Here is an 18,932-nt window from a genome sequence, read left to right as displayed (position 1 = left end):
TGTTTGCTGGTAGAATTGACTTTTAAATTATGATTTTGAATGATAAATACCTATTTAACAACATTAATTTTGAACCGATTTGCTTTGATTTTGTTTGATATTTTACAGTTAGGTAGTATTTTCCTTGTAAGTGTTGGGGTCGTGAAAATTTTTGTGTTTCACTCGGTGGCTAAATTTGTTTAACACTCGTGCCTTGAAACCCTCGCAACGCTCAAGATTTCAATTTTGAAATTTTTCGCTTGCTCGGGTATCAATATTAGCACAATCAAATGTAAGGAATCGAATGGGAGCCATTATTTTTTTCGTTTTTGATGTTTAAAAAAACTTACATTTTGAAACTTTAGGGCTTGCATTTTTTTATTATACGAATATTACCGATATATTTATTAATTTTTCAATTAATTGTGATATAGTTGGTCAAACTAAATTGTCAGTAAATAAGAACAAAAAAAACCAGACAAGTGCGAGTCGGACTCGACCACCGAGGGTTCCGTACTTTTTAGTATTTGTTGTTATAGCGACAACAGAAATACATCATCTGTGAAAATTTCAAGTATCTATCACGGTTCATGAGATACAGCCTGGTGACAGACAGACAGACGGACATCGGAGTCTTAGTAACAGGGTCCCGTTTTTATCCTTTGGGTACCGAACCCTAAGAAGGAGGAGAGGAGGATTCTTGTTTTTAAATCGTGTCAAGCTAAACGGCCTAAACGGGGGAGACCTCTTTCGGCTCTATCCCTTTCTAAATGTTGTCATTCAGGAAAAAATAGACTTCTTTTGTAATTAAGCTTTTTTGGTAACTTATGACAGCGTTTTTTTCTGTAGGTAAAACAGATCCCTGTTAAAAGTTGTCAATGTCACTGTCAACTAACAACTTTGACGTTTGACATTCAGGTGAAGTGAATATTTTGGATTTCCGTTTTCCTTTGCTGTGTAACTCAAGATTCACTAAATTGTTTATGCCACTGAAAATTCAATTTTTTATGCAAATAAATATCAAATAATAATAAGGAAAATGCTTCGGAGAGCGAGGCCATTGCTGTGTGCGATCCGCGCTCAACGTAATAATGTGTATTGTTTACGCAATATCCAGACATCACCTGCGCCACAAGAGGGGATTGTGATCAGTGAGAGCTGCGTCCAAAAATTAAAACAGCTTTGTGATGATGAGAAGAGCTTCTTAAGGGTGTGCGTAGAAAGCGGAGGTTGCTCGGGATTCCAGTACAAATTTGAGGTCGACACTAAACTTCAAGATGATGACAGGTTTGTTTAATTTTACGAATTACGAGCACTATACCTAGTGCAGTTACTATATTTTGTGTTCTCCGGTTTGTCAGCTAAACAAACACATTATATTACACACTGACATATATTGTAGCCTCCTAAGGCCCAAGGTCCTACCTATAGTACTTCTTCAGTTTGATAAATTTAAATCATATTCAATTGGAACAGTAGCTTTTCTTTGTTTCGTTCAATTTTCAAACTACGCAAAATCAACTCTATTTCCTACACTATAGGTTAAAATTTCAGTGGCAATGTTGGATTTTTCATTTGTATGGCTGGGCCTTAGGAGGGTAGACTTCTAGACATAAGCTTATACGGGGTGTTTCCTGTAACAGGAGCATTAAATTAAGCTGTAGGCTGTACTCCTCAAACTGACCAACATTTGTTCAGCAACTTTTAAAAATAACGTGTTTTGATTTTCATTACACTTTAAAGTTTATTCTAAGATGCAATGTATTGCAAAATTTCTTATGTTTAAAGGGTGACAAGCAACGTCAAGCACACAGATGGCAACGTACATTGAAAATAATGTTTAATTAGTATGAAAAAGGTATAATCTAAAACTTTAATAATTTTAAAAAGTTGTGAACAAATGTTGGTCAGTTTGATTCGTACAGCCTCCAGTTTAATTGATTGCTCCTGTTACAGGAAACACCGTGTATTAAATTAAAATATGTAATAAAGGCCTTGAGCGGGTGACCGGGACCAGCCACTTGCAGTTAGGCTATTTTGATTGTTGGAAGTGGGTTTGTAAGGGATGGGGATAATTTTTATTACAGCATATTAAGTTACTTGTTTTTTTTTTACCATGAAAAATATATTTTATTGTTGCAGAGTTTTCGAGAAAGATGGAGTTAAGGTAGTAATAGATGATACTTCACTTGAATACATCAAGGGATCCACAATTGACTATCACACTGAACTAATTCGAGCAGCATTTAGAGTGGTTCAGAATCCTAATGCTGATTTGGGCTGCTCATGCGGGGCAAGTTTTTCAATCAAAATCGACTAAAGGTAACTAGAATATATAAAAAAATTAAGGTGGTAAAGATAGAATAAGTAGGTGACATTTGTAAATTTAATATTTTATACAGGTGCTCAATACAAACAAACACCATATACAATAACAAAGAGATATTGTTATTCTGTTATAGACCATAAACAGTGGTAGTGGCTTAAGGGGCCTGTGGATGGGCCACATTTTCACTGCAATATGTGGCCGGCAACTATTGGTGTCCCTCTTTTACTCATATGTTAAAGAAAGACACCAATAGTTGCCGGCCACATATTGCAGTGAAAATATGGCCCGTCTACAGGCCCCATTAGAAAAGCCTATTCTCTCTCTCTCTCTCTCTCTTTAGCCTTTTTCTACCCTTTGGGTGTAGGCCTCCTTCATTTTGCGCCATTATTGTATATAAAGATATATCACACTAACCATTGCTGATAATATTTGATTACCACCTGCCACCTATTTTCGGTATCATCATTAGCAGGCAAATCATTTAACATTTTGTTAACCATGGCCAGGGCATAAAATTTAAGTTTTTAAATGAAGTTATTAAAGTAGTGTATAAAATAAAGGGCAACATATATAACCAACAAGACTTTATATAATTACAATAAACTTTACAAATTGTCAGTTCTTTACCTATAGTTAAACTCAAAATTATCTTTGCAGGCAAACCTAAAAAAAATGAATGGAAGAGCATGTTAATTTGTTATTAATCAAACAAGCATTGAAAGAAAAAAACTTGTCAACAGCTCTTGAACCTTGTATTGAAAGACCCCACTATACTGGGGAAAATAACACTTAAAAATAAAGCTATGAATCAAGTCCTCAAACCAACAAATGTCCATAAGGTTCTGTACACAAGCAAATATACTTATATATATTTTTTACCACTGGATAAAAAGCCCGTCTGCTTTTGATTGCTGAAAATAAAAGCAATCGCTCCTTTGTGGATGTAATGCCCCTATGACGGATTTGGCTGCATTGGCTGACCTTACTTGTACTTGGTACATTTAATTCGTCTTCAAAGATTGTCCCAATTTGGTTTACTAGTATTTTTCTATGTTATTTTCCTGGATAATTATGCCAAAAAGAATCTTCAATATGTCTCTTATTCTCTGTTTGTCTCCAGTCTGTTGAAGCAATGCAATTCATGCACTCTTCTATTTAAGGCGCTTCGCGCAGTTTTTGGCCAAAAACTGTTACTTTTTAGAGCTTATAACTTCTAAATGAGTCAACCAAAAATTATCAAAAAAATATATATGCATCTTCACTCTATGGACAACAATCGCAACATTTGACTTTTTTCCTGAAATTTGTAGTTTCACCGAAAAAAAAATAACACGACAGGCCGTTTTGCGGCTAACTTTGCTTATAACTTCTAAACGGCTTAATCGATTAAAATTATTTTTAAACTAACAAAAATGTTTTAACAGGTTCTACAAATGCAACATAGCTTTTCTTAATCAAAAAATATTTTCTTAAGAAATCGAACGTTTTTCCACATTTCATGCGTATGCAGCCTGAAAATGGCGTGGCCGGCAGTCGTGTGCCAGCTTTGAGACGAGGAGGCTGTGTCGCTCCGTGCCTTCCTTGCACTATGTTCGCTTATGCACAAGCAAAGTGCTATAATATCGGAGTTATTGTGGCCAAAGAATAAATAACTGCAGAGCGCTGATTTGGTTGCGACGCGCATTAGCGAGCGCAACACGGTATTTTGCGGTCTATTACAATGAATGTAATGATAATATCCGTATATATTATACTATAATATACGTATGTTTGAGAAAACTTCATTTGAAATAAATAAATAAATGTTTTCTAACCGACATATTATAATGTTAACCACTAAAAAAATAAATGACTGCAAAGCGCTGATTTGGTTGTGGCGCGCTTGTAATAAAAACCGGCCAAGTGCGAGTCGGAGTCGCGTTCCAAGGGTTCCGTACATTACTCAAATTAAACAATTAATTTTTTATGTGAAACTTGCGTGAAATGTCTTTAATAAACCCGTAGGGGTTGGACCAAAAAGTAAATTATTAAGTCCGACTCACGCTTGACTGCTCATTTCTAATAAGTTTTCCTGTGATCTATAGGTAAAGATCTATTATGTGGATTTTTTTCAAAATTTTATACCCAGTAGTTTCGGAGATAAAGGGAGATAAAATGCTCATTTTTTGCCTATTTTCGTGAATAACTTCTAAACAATTTAAAAGTGCTTGTTGCTAGGCCTATTTGAATAAAGAATATATTTAATTGAATTGAATTGACTGTTTATCCTAAAATTATAAAAAATATACATTTGAGATTCTCACAATGAGCTCTTTCATTTGATATGTAACACGATATAGTTTGAAAAACTTTTTTTTTTATTTTCTCTTTTACCCCCCAAAAGTGGCCCCCGTGTTTAAAATTAATTTGTTTACGTTACATGTCCGTCTTTGGGTCACAAACTTACATATATACACCAAATTTCAACTTAATTGGTTCAGTCGTTTCCGAGAAAATAGGCTGTGACAGACGGACAGACAGACAGACGCACGAGTGATCCTATAAGGGTTCCGTTTTTTCCTTTTGAGGTACGGAACCCTAATAATGATGATATTCCCACGTAATGATTGAGAAAACTTCGAACTTCGAAAAATAACAAATTTGTAGTAGTATATGAAGCTAGTAGGTACTTTAATTTTATAAGTTAACTATTAATGGCATTATTTATATTTATTTATTACGGATAAAAAAAAACTGTATAAAATAAACGCACTGTACGCCTCAATTTAGTACATATCAAGCTTTAGCTATAAATCTTAATCCGTCGATTTGACTTAGGTATTTATTTGTAAGAAACAGATAAAACACAAATTAACTAACTGAGGCTTGTAAAGTATAATGCATAAGGGAATATATTTTTATTATAATTTACGACCTCCCACTACACGCATGATCTACTCATACTCAAACAACAAAATATCTGCAAAAGATACACAAATACGAGGTATAGCGCCAAATGCCGCGCGCCTCTGGGCTGTAGGTTATTCTTTGAACCTCATTCCGCCGCAGTCGCCGCACCGAGACGAAATTCACGTACGATCGCAGTGAGCGGGGTGCGGGTACAGAGACGCTGAGACGCTCAAGGCCAAATCAGCGAGAATCGTCTTAAGACATAATCCTCTCAAATAAATGGTCTTGCTTTACAAAAGGACACACACAACTGTTTTAACAGGAATAATGCAATCAGCATGAATCCAAAATTATCTGAAATTTTATGTGTGCTAATAAAAAAATAGAGAAACATAAATGTAAATATGTAGTTTATATTGATTCAAAAATATGTAGACATTTAGTTTAATTTATTTACATCTTCTGTGATATAACAATAAAGAATTTACAGCAGTATAAGCAAGTCTACTTTTAATTTTAAGTTATTATTTTCTATGTTACTAAATTTCCTATATCGTGTAATAAGAGGCTAGGCATGCAAATTTATAATTCATTACTCCACTATAACCAACAGGTTCAGAAATTATCACCGTGGCCAGAGACATATTTTAAAGATTTGGCGCCCTGGGCTGGGCCAGTTACATTCGCCGCCCCATTAAGTGATGATAATGTATCTCATATAAGGAAAAAAAACCCTGTTTTGCCACCCAGGGCCATGGCCTCCTTGGCCCTAGGGTAAATACGCCCCTGACCGTGACCTATTTATTTTAATCAATTTAAAAAATGGAAAATTTGTAAACGGAATTGTAGGTCTTTCTAGGCATAGAAGATTATATTACCTATCATAGATATATGTATGAAAAAAATGTTTGAAATGAAAAATTGATGAAAATTCAAATTTCAGACTTAATACCTTTTAAGTCATCTCAATATTTCTTAAATAGTGGCTGCCACAATAATCATAATAATACAGTACCGGGCAATAATATATCACCTCTATACGTTCACTGCCTCTATTTGCAACTTTTTTTAAATATTTGTGAGTGACTTCCACCTCAGTGCTTTAGGTAGTCTAGTACTCGTAGTAGTCCTTTGTAAGGACGATGAGAAAAATTGGACACATGTAATGGTTTTTTCATAGAGGTTTTTTTAAATGTATTGTTAACTTAATTTTTATACTAGAGGTTTTTTAGTAATATGCTGAGTATCCTATTGTAATTTACAGTATTTTATTGCAATATTCATCATATATTTGTATAAAATGACTAGTAAAATATGCAACCTACAAAACAACCTATATTGTTTACTCTATACAATACAAGCTCATACAAAAACACTCAAAGGTGATATATTATTGGCCGGTACTGTAGATAGTTAGATTGCAGTTTACAGGGTTAAAAAGTTGATCAAACATCAAATAAGAACTCTGCTTTAAATATGAAACTTTATTTATTAAAAAAAAAATACATTATGATTGAAAACTACTGAATTGATATGTAGTGTATTCGTTACAGGACATACAATGAAATGAATAATTTTATTTTAATGCGTATATTTAAAGATGTATCTAGCACAGGCTGTAAATAAATTTTAAAGATTTTGCACTTTAGTTCTTACCATGTAAAATTTCTTGTGACAATTTTAGCAGACGTTTTCTTCGTCATTGATTTAAAGATTTTGCCGCTTGATTTTGCACGCTGCATCAGCGCTTACGCACCACACGTAACGAGGTGTGCGTTATTTTTTTTTGTGTGCGACGTTGATTATACACTGTTGTCTGTCGTTAATGCGTACCTAGTTTGTTAGCCTCTGTGCGTTTATCTCATTTGTATAATGGATACACATAATGTTGAGAATGTATTTATATATTACCTATACACATTAGCACATTACACATTATTACGCCTAGTGAGATTGAGAGACGTTGATGGCGGCCCACACGTTGTCCAGTTTGGCAGATGGCATCGTGATGATGGGCTCGGTCTTGTTAGAGGAGTTTGCAGCCGATCTGAAGTATAAACAATATTCATTATTTTCAAACTGAAAACACTGAGTATAGCAATCAGACATAAAATACTGAAGAAAAACCGGACAAGTGCGAGTCGGACTCGCCCACCGAGGGTTCCGTACTTTTTAGTATTTGCTGTTATAGCGGCAACAGAAATACATCATCTGTGAAAATTTCAACTTTCTAGCTATCACGGTTGATGAGATACACGGGCCTGGTGACAGACAGACGGACAGACAGACGGACAGATAAGTCTTAGTAATAGGGTCCCGTTTTTACCCTTTGGGTACGGAATCCTAAAAATCACTAAAAAAAAGTCTGCAGGGATGTAGGTATTGCTGAAGAACTTACTGCTGCAACTCCCCCTTGAAGACACTGCCATCGTTGACGTTCTTCACGTTGTGCGGCGAATACCGGTTGTAGAAACCCCAGATGCTCATCATCAGCTTGCTGTTGTACTTCAGTGGCGATAGCTCCATGACTGGAAAGGTAAATAATATGTTAGAGTTTTTTTTTTTGCATGTGAACTCGTAGTTAAAGGTACAAAAATTCGGAAACTCTTCTGTGTATATTGCTCGTGTTGCGTTAATGATAGCTCTAGGACCTAGGACTAGCACCTGGATATGAATTCAACTATATAACAATCAATTCGATTATAATATTTGTGAATTCCTATATCTGTGGGAAGCGGACACTATCACTATGACATGAGCTATTATAGGGTAAGCATGAGTAGGGTTTGGTTCTGGATTCTGGCCCAACCGGCTAGGCTCCGTTCATTTTAGAATAGACTTGGTACTTAAACGCGGGACCAGTATAATTTGGTTTTGGTTATAAATAAGACTAAAGATAAATTTAAAAAAGTTTATATTCCTTTGTCGCGTGATACGCAAGAAATGTCGGATAATGGAAAAAAATATATGAACAATATTTATAAAAATTGTTGTTAAAAAGCAGATTAAAATTTTGCCTTATTCAAATATTTTCAAGGTAAAGTATGTTTTTGTTAAGCCTTCTAAAAAGTCGATAAGCCGACCCCTTAGATGGAGAGAAAAGGAACCAGACTAATAACATTTTTTCTCGTAGATATGTGTTGTGTTGTACCTATAGGTCAGATGGCAGTCGCTTCAGTAAAACTAAAAACCAGATGCATGAAGCTGGTGACGTGAACCTACTTTAGAATATAGGAGATATAGACTCACAGTTAGTGTTGAATATCTTGGCATTGGGATCCTTGGCAGACTTGACGTTGGACAGCTTCATGTCGCGCTGAGTCTCCCGTATGCGCCCAGCCGAGAACGCGGACGGCGGGATCGATGCCATGGCCTTTACTTGACAGGCTGGAATTTAAACAGTATATTTGTGATTTTGTACTGTATATAGAGTTATTAATTTGTAATTGCATTTTCTGTAGTAAGAAATAAAACTAAACAGTATAATGCTGTTTATAGAATTTCACATGTAGAAAGCGTGTCGAAATAGGGGAGAGTGCGGGAATCGGGAACGCTCTAAAAAGATATAAGAATGTCATAAGCCAAATTAATTTTCTTGCTAACCGTTAGTTTGGTTATCTGTCTATCTAATTTTAACAAAATAATAATTTTAAGTTAATGTTATCCTACTAAATTTGGGCGAAGAGAAAAACCTTGCCGTTCCTTTTTATTACTCTAAACCTATGGGGTAATTGGAAACAGTCCGCGGGGGAAATGGAAACGCTGATCAATGGAGCAAAACACAGGGTCACGGTAGATGGGCAGGATATACAGTATGTTGATGAGTACATTTACTTAGGTCAGATAGCCTCCTTCGAAAACAGGCAAACCATAGAGGTCAATAGACGTATTGACAACGCCTGGAAGAGCTTCTGGTCCATGAAGGCGCTATTGAAGGGTGACCTTCCCGTGTCTCCAGCGCAAACTCATCGACATGTGTATCCTGCCCCTGCCTATCCTAAATCCTAACCTATGGTGCTCAAACATGGTCATTATCTGAGGCGTTAAAGTCCAAACTCAAGGTTTGAAAAGGTGGGCCAAAATGGTTACCGAGTGGGATCACGGATCACCATAGATGGTGCTGGCTGGGGTGCAGGCTGGCCGAAAAGGAGGTGGCGGGACGACTTTGACGCATTTTATCCGGATTGGCGGGAAACTACAAACGACAGGGTCGAGTGGAGGAAACGAGGGGAGGCCTTTGCCCAGCAGTGGGACACTAAATTAGGCCAATAAAAAAAAGCCGATCTTGTGTCTCACTCCTAGTCAAAGCCCTCCCTTTTCTTCCGCCACTCATCACGGTTTGGTGCATGCTCCCGCCAGTCGCTGCGAAAAGCGACGAGGTCATCCCGCCATCTCTTCATCTCGCCGGCTCTTGTGCAGTTAGAAGTATATATCTCACTGTTTTTAATTACCCGCCGTTCCCAATTCCCCCATCACTCTCCCCTAAGCTGCGTCACAACAAAGTAGGTTGTTAGGTACCTACACCTACCAATCTGGAAAATATCCAACAATTGGGTAAGTATGTTGATAGTTTTAGCTTTACAGATCGTGAGATCGCATTGATTGACGTGTGTTTCGTACGGAAATAGTTTCGTTAAAGATTAACTACATAAGTATACTTACATATCTACATAGTGTAATTGGCAATATATGTAAAAAAAAAAGTTTTATGTCAAAATTGATATAGGTATTTAAGTACATATCTTTAAACTGGTAACCACGATACAGGCTTTGCCTAGTGTGGAGACCATCGTTAATCTTAGGCTTTAACATCTAGATTTTAAACCTTTGCTGTAAAAGATTATCCTATTGTTGTAACATTAACTGGAAATAAATATTTTTATTATTATTATTATTTTTATTACTTACAAAGATATGTGGCGGAAAAGCAGATGATGGCACTCAATGACACTAGGAAAGCCACAGCTTAGGCTTAGATTTTAGAACGTCATGAGTATTTTAACAGCCACAACTGTACTTTAATAGCCGTTCTCCAAATAGCGGTCGTAAAGTTGTAAAACTTATTTACTTATTCACCAAACATTAACCTTACTGCCTTTAGTTAAGGTTGCATTTTCAACAATGGGACCGGTCGATCCAGCAAATTCTTGTTTTTCTTTAACACTTTTGTGCTTGTGAGTTTAAAGGTGATGTGACCTTATATTTTTTGCTATTCTTGTCTTCGTAATATTTAGGCAGGTGCGCATCACCTGTCGGAAAGGTCACCAGACAATTACTTAATTGCTCGTGTTTGTCCCACCGCTATGTTAATGTTAACCGCACCAGTCGAACAGAGCCCATTAGTCTACCAGTATAAGTGAGACCTCGAGATCCATATCAACTATTTGTAATCAGAGACCCGACTATACTAGCTGCCAATATCGGTCTAGTAGTAATAACATACTAATCTATGGGTCTAGTCAGCGCATCACAGGCTCACGATTTTGTGTTCTCTTTGTTTTGTTTGATTGGATGGAATCGTAGTTACGTAGGTATATAGTTGTTTGCTAATTATTTTAATTGTTTTTATGAACAACATATTTTTTTAGTTGAAACCTAATCTTTTGGTGTTTTACACGGAAACTATTTATTTATTATAAACAATAATTAGAATATTGTATTATTTACTAGTCATGATTTAAAAACCGCTAAAATGATTGGTGGATAAAGTGTGTAGAAGTATTATATACCTAATAATTATTGCCTTCCTCGATATTTTATTTAAAACTAGGTTTGGAGCGTATAGGTAATTGGGAAATGATACTTTTTGAATAATATCCTAAAATTTGCACCATAGAGAACCATTTTTCCTTCTGTCCACAGGAGGGGCGCGACAGTATCTCGCCCTCGAGATAGACTACCTGTTCGTCTTTTTCTAACTGTATTAATTAAAGAGGGACGGGTAGTCTATCTGGCAGGCGAGATTTTGGCGCGCCAATCAGATGCTAGCCCGGCTGGAATGGAGTATACAATACATAATATAAGATACAGAATTTATTTGTTATTGTAGACTTCTGGGAGTTGCTATTTCTTTCAATTTTAACGAAGTGCCTAGAGCTTACAGAATTTAACAACCGGAGTCACCTTGTCTGTAATTTTCGTTACAAAACAGTCTGCCGATTTTTGCGCGGGAGGGGCACGTCAAATGGATGGATATTTGCGTACCGTCAGATTAACGCCAGTCCATACAATGAGTTGGCGAGATCCATTGGTCGAGGTTTTCAACAGAGGGGTAAGCTCTTAAAGGCGACTCCGGTTGTTAAATTCTCTAAGACTTAGCGAGTTGAGAATCCATTAAGTAAAAACTTATAGATACCCAATACCCAGTGTGGAAATATCATTTCAATAACAATATTACATTGTGTTTAGTTTACCCATAGTTTACCATACCCAAGCTAAGGGCTTTAAACCAAATTTTCTGATTGAACCCTTATCCGCATAAATGAAATTGAAATTGTTTTATTCCAGAAATAAAGGGTAAAGGGGTAGGGTTGGGTTGGGGCTTTCCTATTTACCTGTGTGAGAATGAACTATGGACACTTTTGTATTAAGCTAAGTACCTATCTACTAGCTTCTGTTCTTGACTTCCTCTGTTTAGAATGTTGATTTCCGTGATAAAAATTGTATATCTATCCCCGTAACTCAGTCTCCATACCTACCCTATCTATTTTACCTTAAATGGTTCGGTGGTTTAACTGTGAATTCGTGAATAGGTACACGGATTAATACTTTCGCATTTATAATATTAATACCTATAGATAGGTACTGTAGACAGTAGGGAATAGGGATTAAGGAAATCGCAGATATATACTACTTCTTATAACTATAACTTCTTATAACATGACCCAACAGTTTGAATGTCAAAATATTTACCTACGTATAAGTAGCTAAAAAGCTTAAGATTGTATAGCACTGGTAATAAACGTGACCACTAATTTGATAACAATGCGTACGTACCTACTGCGCTATCTGTGAAATGTAGCATATCTTCTTATGAAATATAAACGGACCAAACATTGGTGTCATTCTTACATTTACCTAACCACTAGGTGCCTAACTGATGCTTACTGATTCGGATTCGCTACTGCTTCGTAGACAAGGATAAAACATGAACACTTGGATGAGAGAGAGAAAAACCTAAATAACTTGTACCATAAAATTACCTTTACACAGATTGAACAATACGCTGGACAGCAAAGCGAAGTTGTTGAGCGCTTCAATCTTAAAGCCTGTCCCGTCCAGGCTCCTGCAGTCGCCGTTGATCCTCAACGTGCTGAATAAATGCACCATTAAATCACAGTAAAATGGGGTAAATGCTTCGAAGATAGACGATGCACAAGAATGTGCCGAGAGTCGCTGCTGAGATGCCACTGATCACAAAGGCACGAACATGCCTGACCCCAAGAGTTATCAGTGACCAGCTACATCATTCACAAAACATTTTAACGGAACTGTAGGCTTGTGTCTAGTGTAACTTGACCTAGTGATCAGTAGCAATTTTGTGTAATTAAAGATCAAGCTGGTAGCTGCAAGGTATAGGTTTTGGACAACATTAATGTTTATATGAAATGAACGTATGAGTGCCGCGATAAGGCGTAGGTACATACATGACCGATGTTTCAACGTTGTACTTGTGTTTCGGATGGGCAAAATAAGTATCTTGTATTTGTAAGATCCTCAAAACCAAACGACTTCAGTTGAATTCAACTAGATCGTGAACATGTCGGTATATTCTCATCAATCTGTCTGTAGCTATTAATAAGTGTATATGTACACGACGTCAAAGATATGTTTATATTTTTCGCCTTATTACAAAGGAGTAAGGTATAAAAGTGTAAACATATCTGACTTCGGCTGTACGTGATCGGTATGGGTAGGTATTAGTGTAATCATTTCCTGACAAACAGTTCAAAGTTGTTGATATTTAGCCTAAATGTTTAGTTAAAAATCTTCAACACGACACGACACAAACGGTTGGCAGTACTACTAAACAAAGCATACTTTACTTTACCTGGCTTTACTAAACAAAGTGGCGTGTATGTAAGTACTGCTTGAACATTTCCTAACCTTTAAACGTGTTTGTAAATACGAGGGGAGGTACAAATATTCGCGGAATGAAGTAGAAGGAGGTAAAATGGTACAAAACCTCTTTGCTTATCTGGCATGAGAACTCTTAGAAACAATAAATATAAATGTCAGTTCAAAACCGTCATTTGTTTTGAAGATATCGCCATTCAAACAAATTATTTCGTAATAAACGTGCGACTATGGAGCAAATAGAATATCGTACCGTGATAAAATTTCTATCGAAGCAAGGAAACCCTCCGCAACTTATAATTAATGAAATGAAAGCCGTCTAAGGTGACCAGTGCCCTGCTAAAACCATGATTTACAAGTGGCATGGCCTCTTTCAAACATGGCAGAGTCAATTGAAGACGACCCTCGCCCAGGACGCCCGATTGAAGTCATATCGTCGGATATTGTTCAAAAAGTTGAAAAACTCGTAATAGAAGATGCTCGACTTAAAAAGAAACAATTAGCTGCATTAGTTGGTGTATCAGATAATTACAATTTTGAGGAGCCTTTTTTGTCGGTGTGGGAATGCACGCATCGTCCCCCTGACCTGAGGTGGGCCCATTATGGGGGGGTATGTGGGACTCCCACCTCCCGGCTCTTTCCATTGAGAAAAGAGGGGGAGGGGCCTACCCACTAAACCCACACCGGCGTTTCCCACAATATGCCGTTTGGGGGGGACCATCTTGGCATGACGAAAGTGAGTGCTAGGTGGGTACCGAGCAGTGTTGGGCAAAAAGTAATTTAATTTCCATTACTAATTGCAATTACAATTAGTAATGTTTTTTTTTTATTACATGTAAAAAGTAATTACGCATTCAATTAACAATTGCAATTGCAAAATGTAATGGTTAATTACATTTCGAAATTAAAATTTATAATTAATTACTTTACTCAATTACGATTACTTTTATTGAATGCAAGTTTTCGATCATCTTTATTTCCAAAATCAGATGAAAATTTTGAATGAGCTTTCAATTTGGTTGGGGTATAGCAAATTTTCTAAGTCCCAAGAACGGCCCTTAGAAAATGTCAGTGTCATTTTTTTTCGAACGTAACACAACTTTTTATTACTTCATTATGGAAGAAATGTTAAAATAAGTATATTTTGTTATGTATCGTTTTTCTCTAAGATCAACCATTATGAAGATAGACGGGATAGTAATCGATAATTTTTAAAGGCGTTAGGAACTTACTAAAGGTGCGACGACGAGCGAAGCGAGGAGGAGTGTTAGGTTAACCGCGATCAAGAACAGACATGTTATTGTACTTATTGTACCTACTACACCCGCGAGAATGCTAAAACCGCAGCAGATGCAAAAAAGAGTTGAAGCATAAAAGCAATTTTTGATTCTGTGCGGTGACAATCCTTTCCTACGTGGGTAGGATAGTATCCTACGTGGGTGGGGTTAAGTCTCGTATCCAGTTACAATTCTTGCCACTATGTGGATAGTGGAACGAATTGTGGCTGATGGAGATAAGACAGTGGCATAAGAAGGGTGCACCACCTCCGAGGAAGTTCAGGGTATCAGAGTAGGCCGAAAAGGTGATGGCTGCGATTTTTTGGGATTCAAAAGGAATTCTCATGATCGACTACAAGAACAAGGGTGTTACCATAACTGGGACATATTATGCAATGCTATTAGAAAGACTACGTCATGCCATTAAAGAAAAAAGGCGGGGAAAACTGTCAAAGGGTGTGTTGCTGTTGCACGACAATGCACCGGTTCACAAGAGCCATGAATTGCGACTGCTGCTCTACAGGTGTGGCTTCGAATCGCTGGTTCACCCACCCTACAGCCCGCGGATCCGGCCCCCAGCGATTATTATTTGTTCCCAAATTTAAAAAAAGAGCTACGAGATTATTTTTTTTGTGACGATGAAGAAGTGAAGGAGCCTATTTCGGCTCATTTTGAAGGCAAAGATAAAAAATATTATTTTAAGGGTCTACATAAATTAATTAGTCGATCTGATAAATGCATTAAACTCGAGGGTAAAAATAATGAAAAAAAAAAAAAATACAAAACACTTCTGTTTTATTTAATTTGCAAATACTTCATTCCGCGAATATTTGTACCTCGCCTCGTATGTACCTACAGGATAGCTTGCTTGTAAAAGGGGTAAGTAGTCATGCATAGTGACGTCACTTCAGTTAGATAAATAAATAATACATTGCCATGCTGGAGATATGTTGATATTGTCGATTGTTGACTGTCAGATGTCGAAAATTGCAGTTTTTGTGCAAATAAATGATCAGTTGATCACTCGCCTAAACCAAACCAGTAAAATGTCGAAGTTGGTTTGTTCTACCGGTTTTCCGACCGGTAGAAAAACTCGTCATAATTTATCTATAGCCTTTTTAAGGGGCTACCCGCGGTTTTCATCGATTTTTGACAAGTTTTGAGTCCTATCTCCAGGGGCGTAGCTAGAAGATATGGCGCCCGGGGCAGTCACCAAATTTGCGCCCTGACTGCCCCGGGCGCCATATCCTCTAGCTACGCCCCTGGAGATAGGACTCAAAACTTGTCAAAAATCGATGAAAACCGCGGGTAGCCCGACTGACAAAAGTTTCCCTGCTGCTGCCTTTTGCCCATTTTGGCGCCCCCCCTTGGATGGCGCCCGGGGCACTTGCCCCCCCCCCCTAGTTACGCCACTGCCTATTTCCTACATTTACACTACAGATAGAATTATAAGACTGACGGCTATCGGTTCTTCAATCGTTTATCTTCATTCTTGTCTATGTCTAATGAATAATTATTTCTTTATGATTTTTTTAAACATTGTCTCTGAAAAGTGATCGAGTGCTTCTTGAACTCTATTGGCGCCTATTGTTTGGCCAAGATTTATTAGAAGCCTAGAAGCTTCTTCCTGGTTAGTCTGAGTCGAATGCTCGCGAAGTTTTGGTATGCAATAGGAACACACGACAAGAATAAATAAGACAGATAACGCGGCCAGTGGTTAAGGAACTTTGGCTGATTCGATCCCTGTTCTCGAAAATAGAACCCAAATATAATTAAGAAGTGTTTAAATTTTAATGCATGAAGTGACTCATAAGAGTGATAATAAGTGAGTTAGCAACACGACAATGTCTTGACTTAGACTAAGATATGGTAAGGTAAGCCTTTGTAGTGAATTCAAATAATCTCTTTAAAACTTATTATTTCTTAAAGTACAGTTGCCATCAGATATATCGGAGCGGCTAAGGCGCTCACAAATATCTGAACACGCCTTTATTGTCAGGGCGTTAGAGTGCGTGTTCAGATATTGTGAACACCTCGGCTGCTCCGATATATCTGATGGCGACTGTACCTAGATTAAAATTCCGATATTGACATACCTATTCAGCGGATATGAAGAAAGTAGGAAGGTAGGTAACTAGTAAGTGATTCTGCCACATCTGCGGATCTATTCTTACATGAATAAGTAGATATTTTATTAGCAAAAGATGAATATATAAACACAATCATTGATAAAGATTTTAGTAAATTCCATATTTATTTATAGGTAGGTAGGTAACTATGTCCAAATTTTATTATGCATTTGTAGGCAGGTATATTCAAATCAAAGTGCGATAACGAGTCAGACAAAAGTTCGCCTATTAGTCTGGTTACTCGATAGGTATTTGATACGTCAATAAACCTTTAGTATTAACCTCGGTTTTCTTCCACGGTAAGGCTGCATCGCCTGACGTCAATGATGTGAAATTGAGCAAAATAAGCGTCACAATTTGACCTACTTTAGAAATTACGCTGATCTTATATTTCTATCTACTTGCGTCAGTAAGTTATTGGATAGCCCTCGCTCATGTTCATTTGGAAGCGCAACAAAATTAGTTTTTCGTGTAGGTATAATGTTGTAATATATGTATACCTACCTAAGTAACCACTGCGCCCGCGGTTCCGCTCGGAATGGAATCAGCCTGTCTCATTTCTCCTCCGAAGGGGTGAATTTCCAAAAATAATGTAGGTTATGTCTGCTATATCTAATATCATCGTTGGGTAGACCCAGGCGAATCGGCCTATTGGGTCGAAGTAAAAAATCTGTTGATATTTAAAATATTGTCACTGGCATTGCAGGGTTAGAGGAGATACGTAAAGTGCAAATTAAGTGCGCACATACCAATGTAGGTAATTATTTCAAATACCTCCTAACGGAATTTTTTATCTTGATCCTCGGTCTACCTTTATTGGTTCAACAGTTTAGCGCTCAAAAGTAAGTTACGGATTACAAAGTAACTACAGAGGTATTCGCGCATGTAAAATATACACATTCGAATAATAATGTCATGCTCGTTCGTCTTTCTCAAAAGAGTATAATAGTATCACAGGGCAAAGGCCGGCCTGAACGCTTCACTGGATCGATAAGTTTAAGGTGACTACTCGTCTAACCCCAGATTCGTAGATACTTGGAAAGTAAGAATAGGTATTGTGTTGGGGCCCCTAGCTGTATCGGGTGCTCGTTTTCCTCTTGGATTTTATCTATAGTCGTAACATAAAATCACGAGTTCGCAATAAACATTATTCGTGAACGTTTTATGTCTTTTCGTTTTACTAGAGGATATAATAGGATATTAGAGGAGTACTTGCTGTCATACTAAATTCTGTAGCCACAGTAAATTCAATGCCATCTATCGACACACGATTAAAACTAAAAATATCAAAAAATATGTATATGTATATATGGATAAATGATTTTTTTATTTGTATACCTATATATTATTTTTATATGATTTTGACCCATGTTCTTTCACTGATACGTGTTAAAATTGTTAAATAACAAACGAAACCGTCAACGCCATCTAGTCGAGAATAGGCCAAAGGTGGTAAAACGTGGTAGCGCCATCTGTTCGAGAATCAAATTTTCTCGATTTTCGAGGCACGTTTTTTCCTTAGACTGTATCCATCTAATACTTACGGAGTTACGCGTAGTCTTTGGTTTTACTTTCGTACCTAGTTTTCCAATATCAAAGATAGATATAACTCCGTAATAGATGGATACAGTCTAAGGAAAAAACGTGCCTCGAAAATCACGAAAATTTGATTCTCGATCAGAGGGCGCCACTAGTTTTGGCCTACACTCGTATAGAGGGCGTTGACGGTTTCGTTTGTTATTTATAATTTTAACGCATATCAGTGTAAGAACATGGGTCAAAATCATAAAAATAATTAATGCAAATAAAAAAAAATCATTTATCCATATTTAAATACATTTTATCGTATTTTTATAAATATTTATTTTTAGTTTTAAAGTGTGTCGACAGATGGCAGTGAATTTACTGGGGTTACAAAATTTACTATGACAGTACCGCTCTAGTATAAGTTACTCTATGCCAATATTTAGTTGTCTTCGTCATTTGAATTAACCTTTTCGCCGCTATTGACTTGATATAAGGTCAGTACCTACGTACATTTCGTGCCCCACACGCCATGACTTCATATCAAGTCGTTGTTTTGGTCAGGTTTGTTCACGTGCAATTTTTTTACTTCATTGACGTGGCGGCGAAAAGGTTATAATTAGACCACGTGCAAGTGTTATTTATACGTCATAATTTCATAGAAGTTTGACGTTATACTTTTAGACGCCAATGACCGATATATACGCACCGTAGGTTCAACGCCAAAGA

At 37.0% G+C, this 18,932-nt stretch overlaps 3 protein-coding genes across 4 annotated transcripts in view; 2 read left to right on the top strand and 1 right to left on the bottom strand.

Annotated features, from left to right (window-relative positions):
* The window catches only part of LOC134746681 (transcription initiation factor TFIID subunit 11), a 198,677-nt gene that overhangs the window by 156,413 nt on the left and 23,332 nt on the right, over positions 1–18,932 (top strand). The window lies entirely within an intron of this gene.
* LOC134746584 (iron-sulfur cluster assembly 2 homolog, mitochondrial) lies at positions 923–5,432 on the top strand. 2 transcript variants are annotated; one of them, XM_063681005.1, is made up of 3 exons: positions 923–1,266; positions 2,122–2,301; positions 2,966–5,432. In XM_063681005.1, exons 1-2 carry the CDS (start codon positions 1,019–1,021, stop codon positions 2,297–2,299), a joined length of 426 nt encoding a protein of 141 aa, XP_063537075.1. In that variant the 5' UTR covers positions 923–1,018; the 3' UTR covers positions 2,300–2,301; positions 2,966–5,432. The 2 variants fall into 2 exon arrangements, with proteins under 2 accessions (XP_063537075.1, XP_063537074.1); XM_063681004.1 differs by lacking the exon at positions 2,966–5,432 and having other exon boundaries at positions 2,122–2,461.
* Positions 6,662–12,626, bottom strand: LOC134746583 (uncharacterized). The gene is made up of 4 exons (XM_063681003.1): positions 12,400–12,626; positions 8,447–8,584; positions 7,596–7,725; positions 6,662–7,244 (listed from the first exon to the last, which is right to left on the bottom strand). Exons 1-4 carry the CDS (start codon positions 12,524–12,526, stop codon positions 7,142–7,144), a joined length of 498 nt encoding a protein of 165 aa, XP_063537073.1. The 5' UTR covers positions 12,527–12,626; the 3' UTR covers positions 6,662–7,141.

The sequence above is a fragment of the Cydia strobilella genome, chromosome 13, assembly GCF_947568885.1.
Source record: "Cydia strobilella chromosome 13, ilCydStro3.1, whole genome shotgun sequence".
Classification (NCBI taxonomy): Eukaryota; Metazoa; Arthropoda; class Insecta; order Lepidoptera; family Tortricidae; genus Cydia; species Cydia strobilella.
This window is presented reverse-complemented; position numbering and strand designations above follow the sequence as displayed.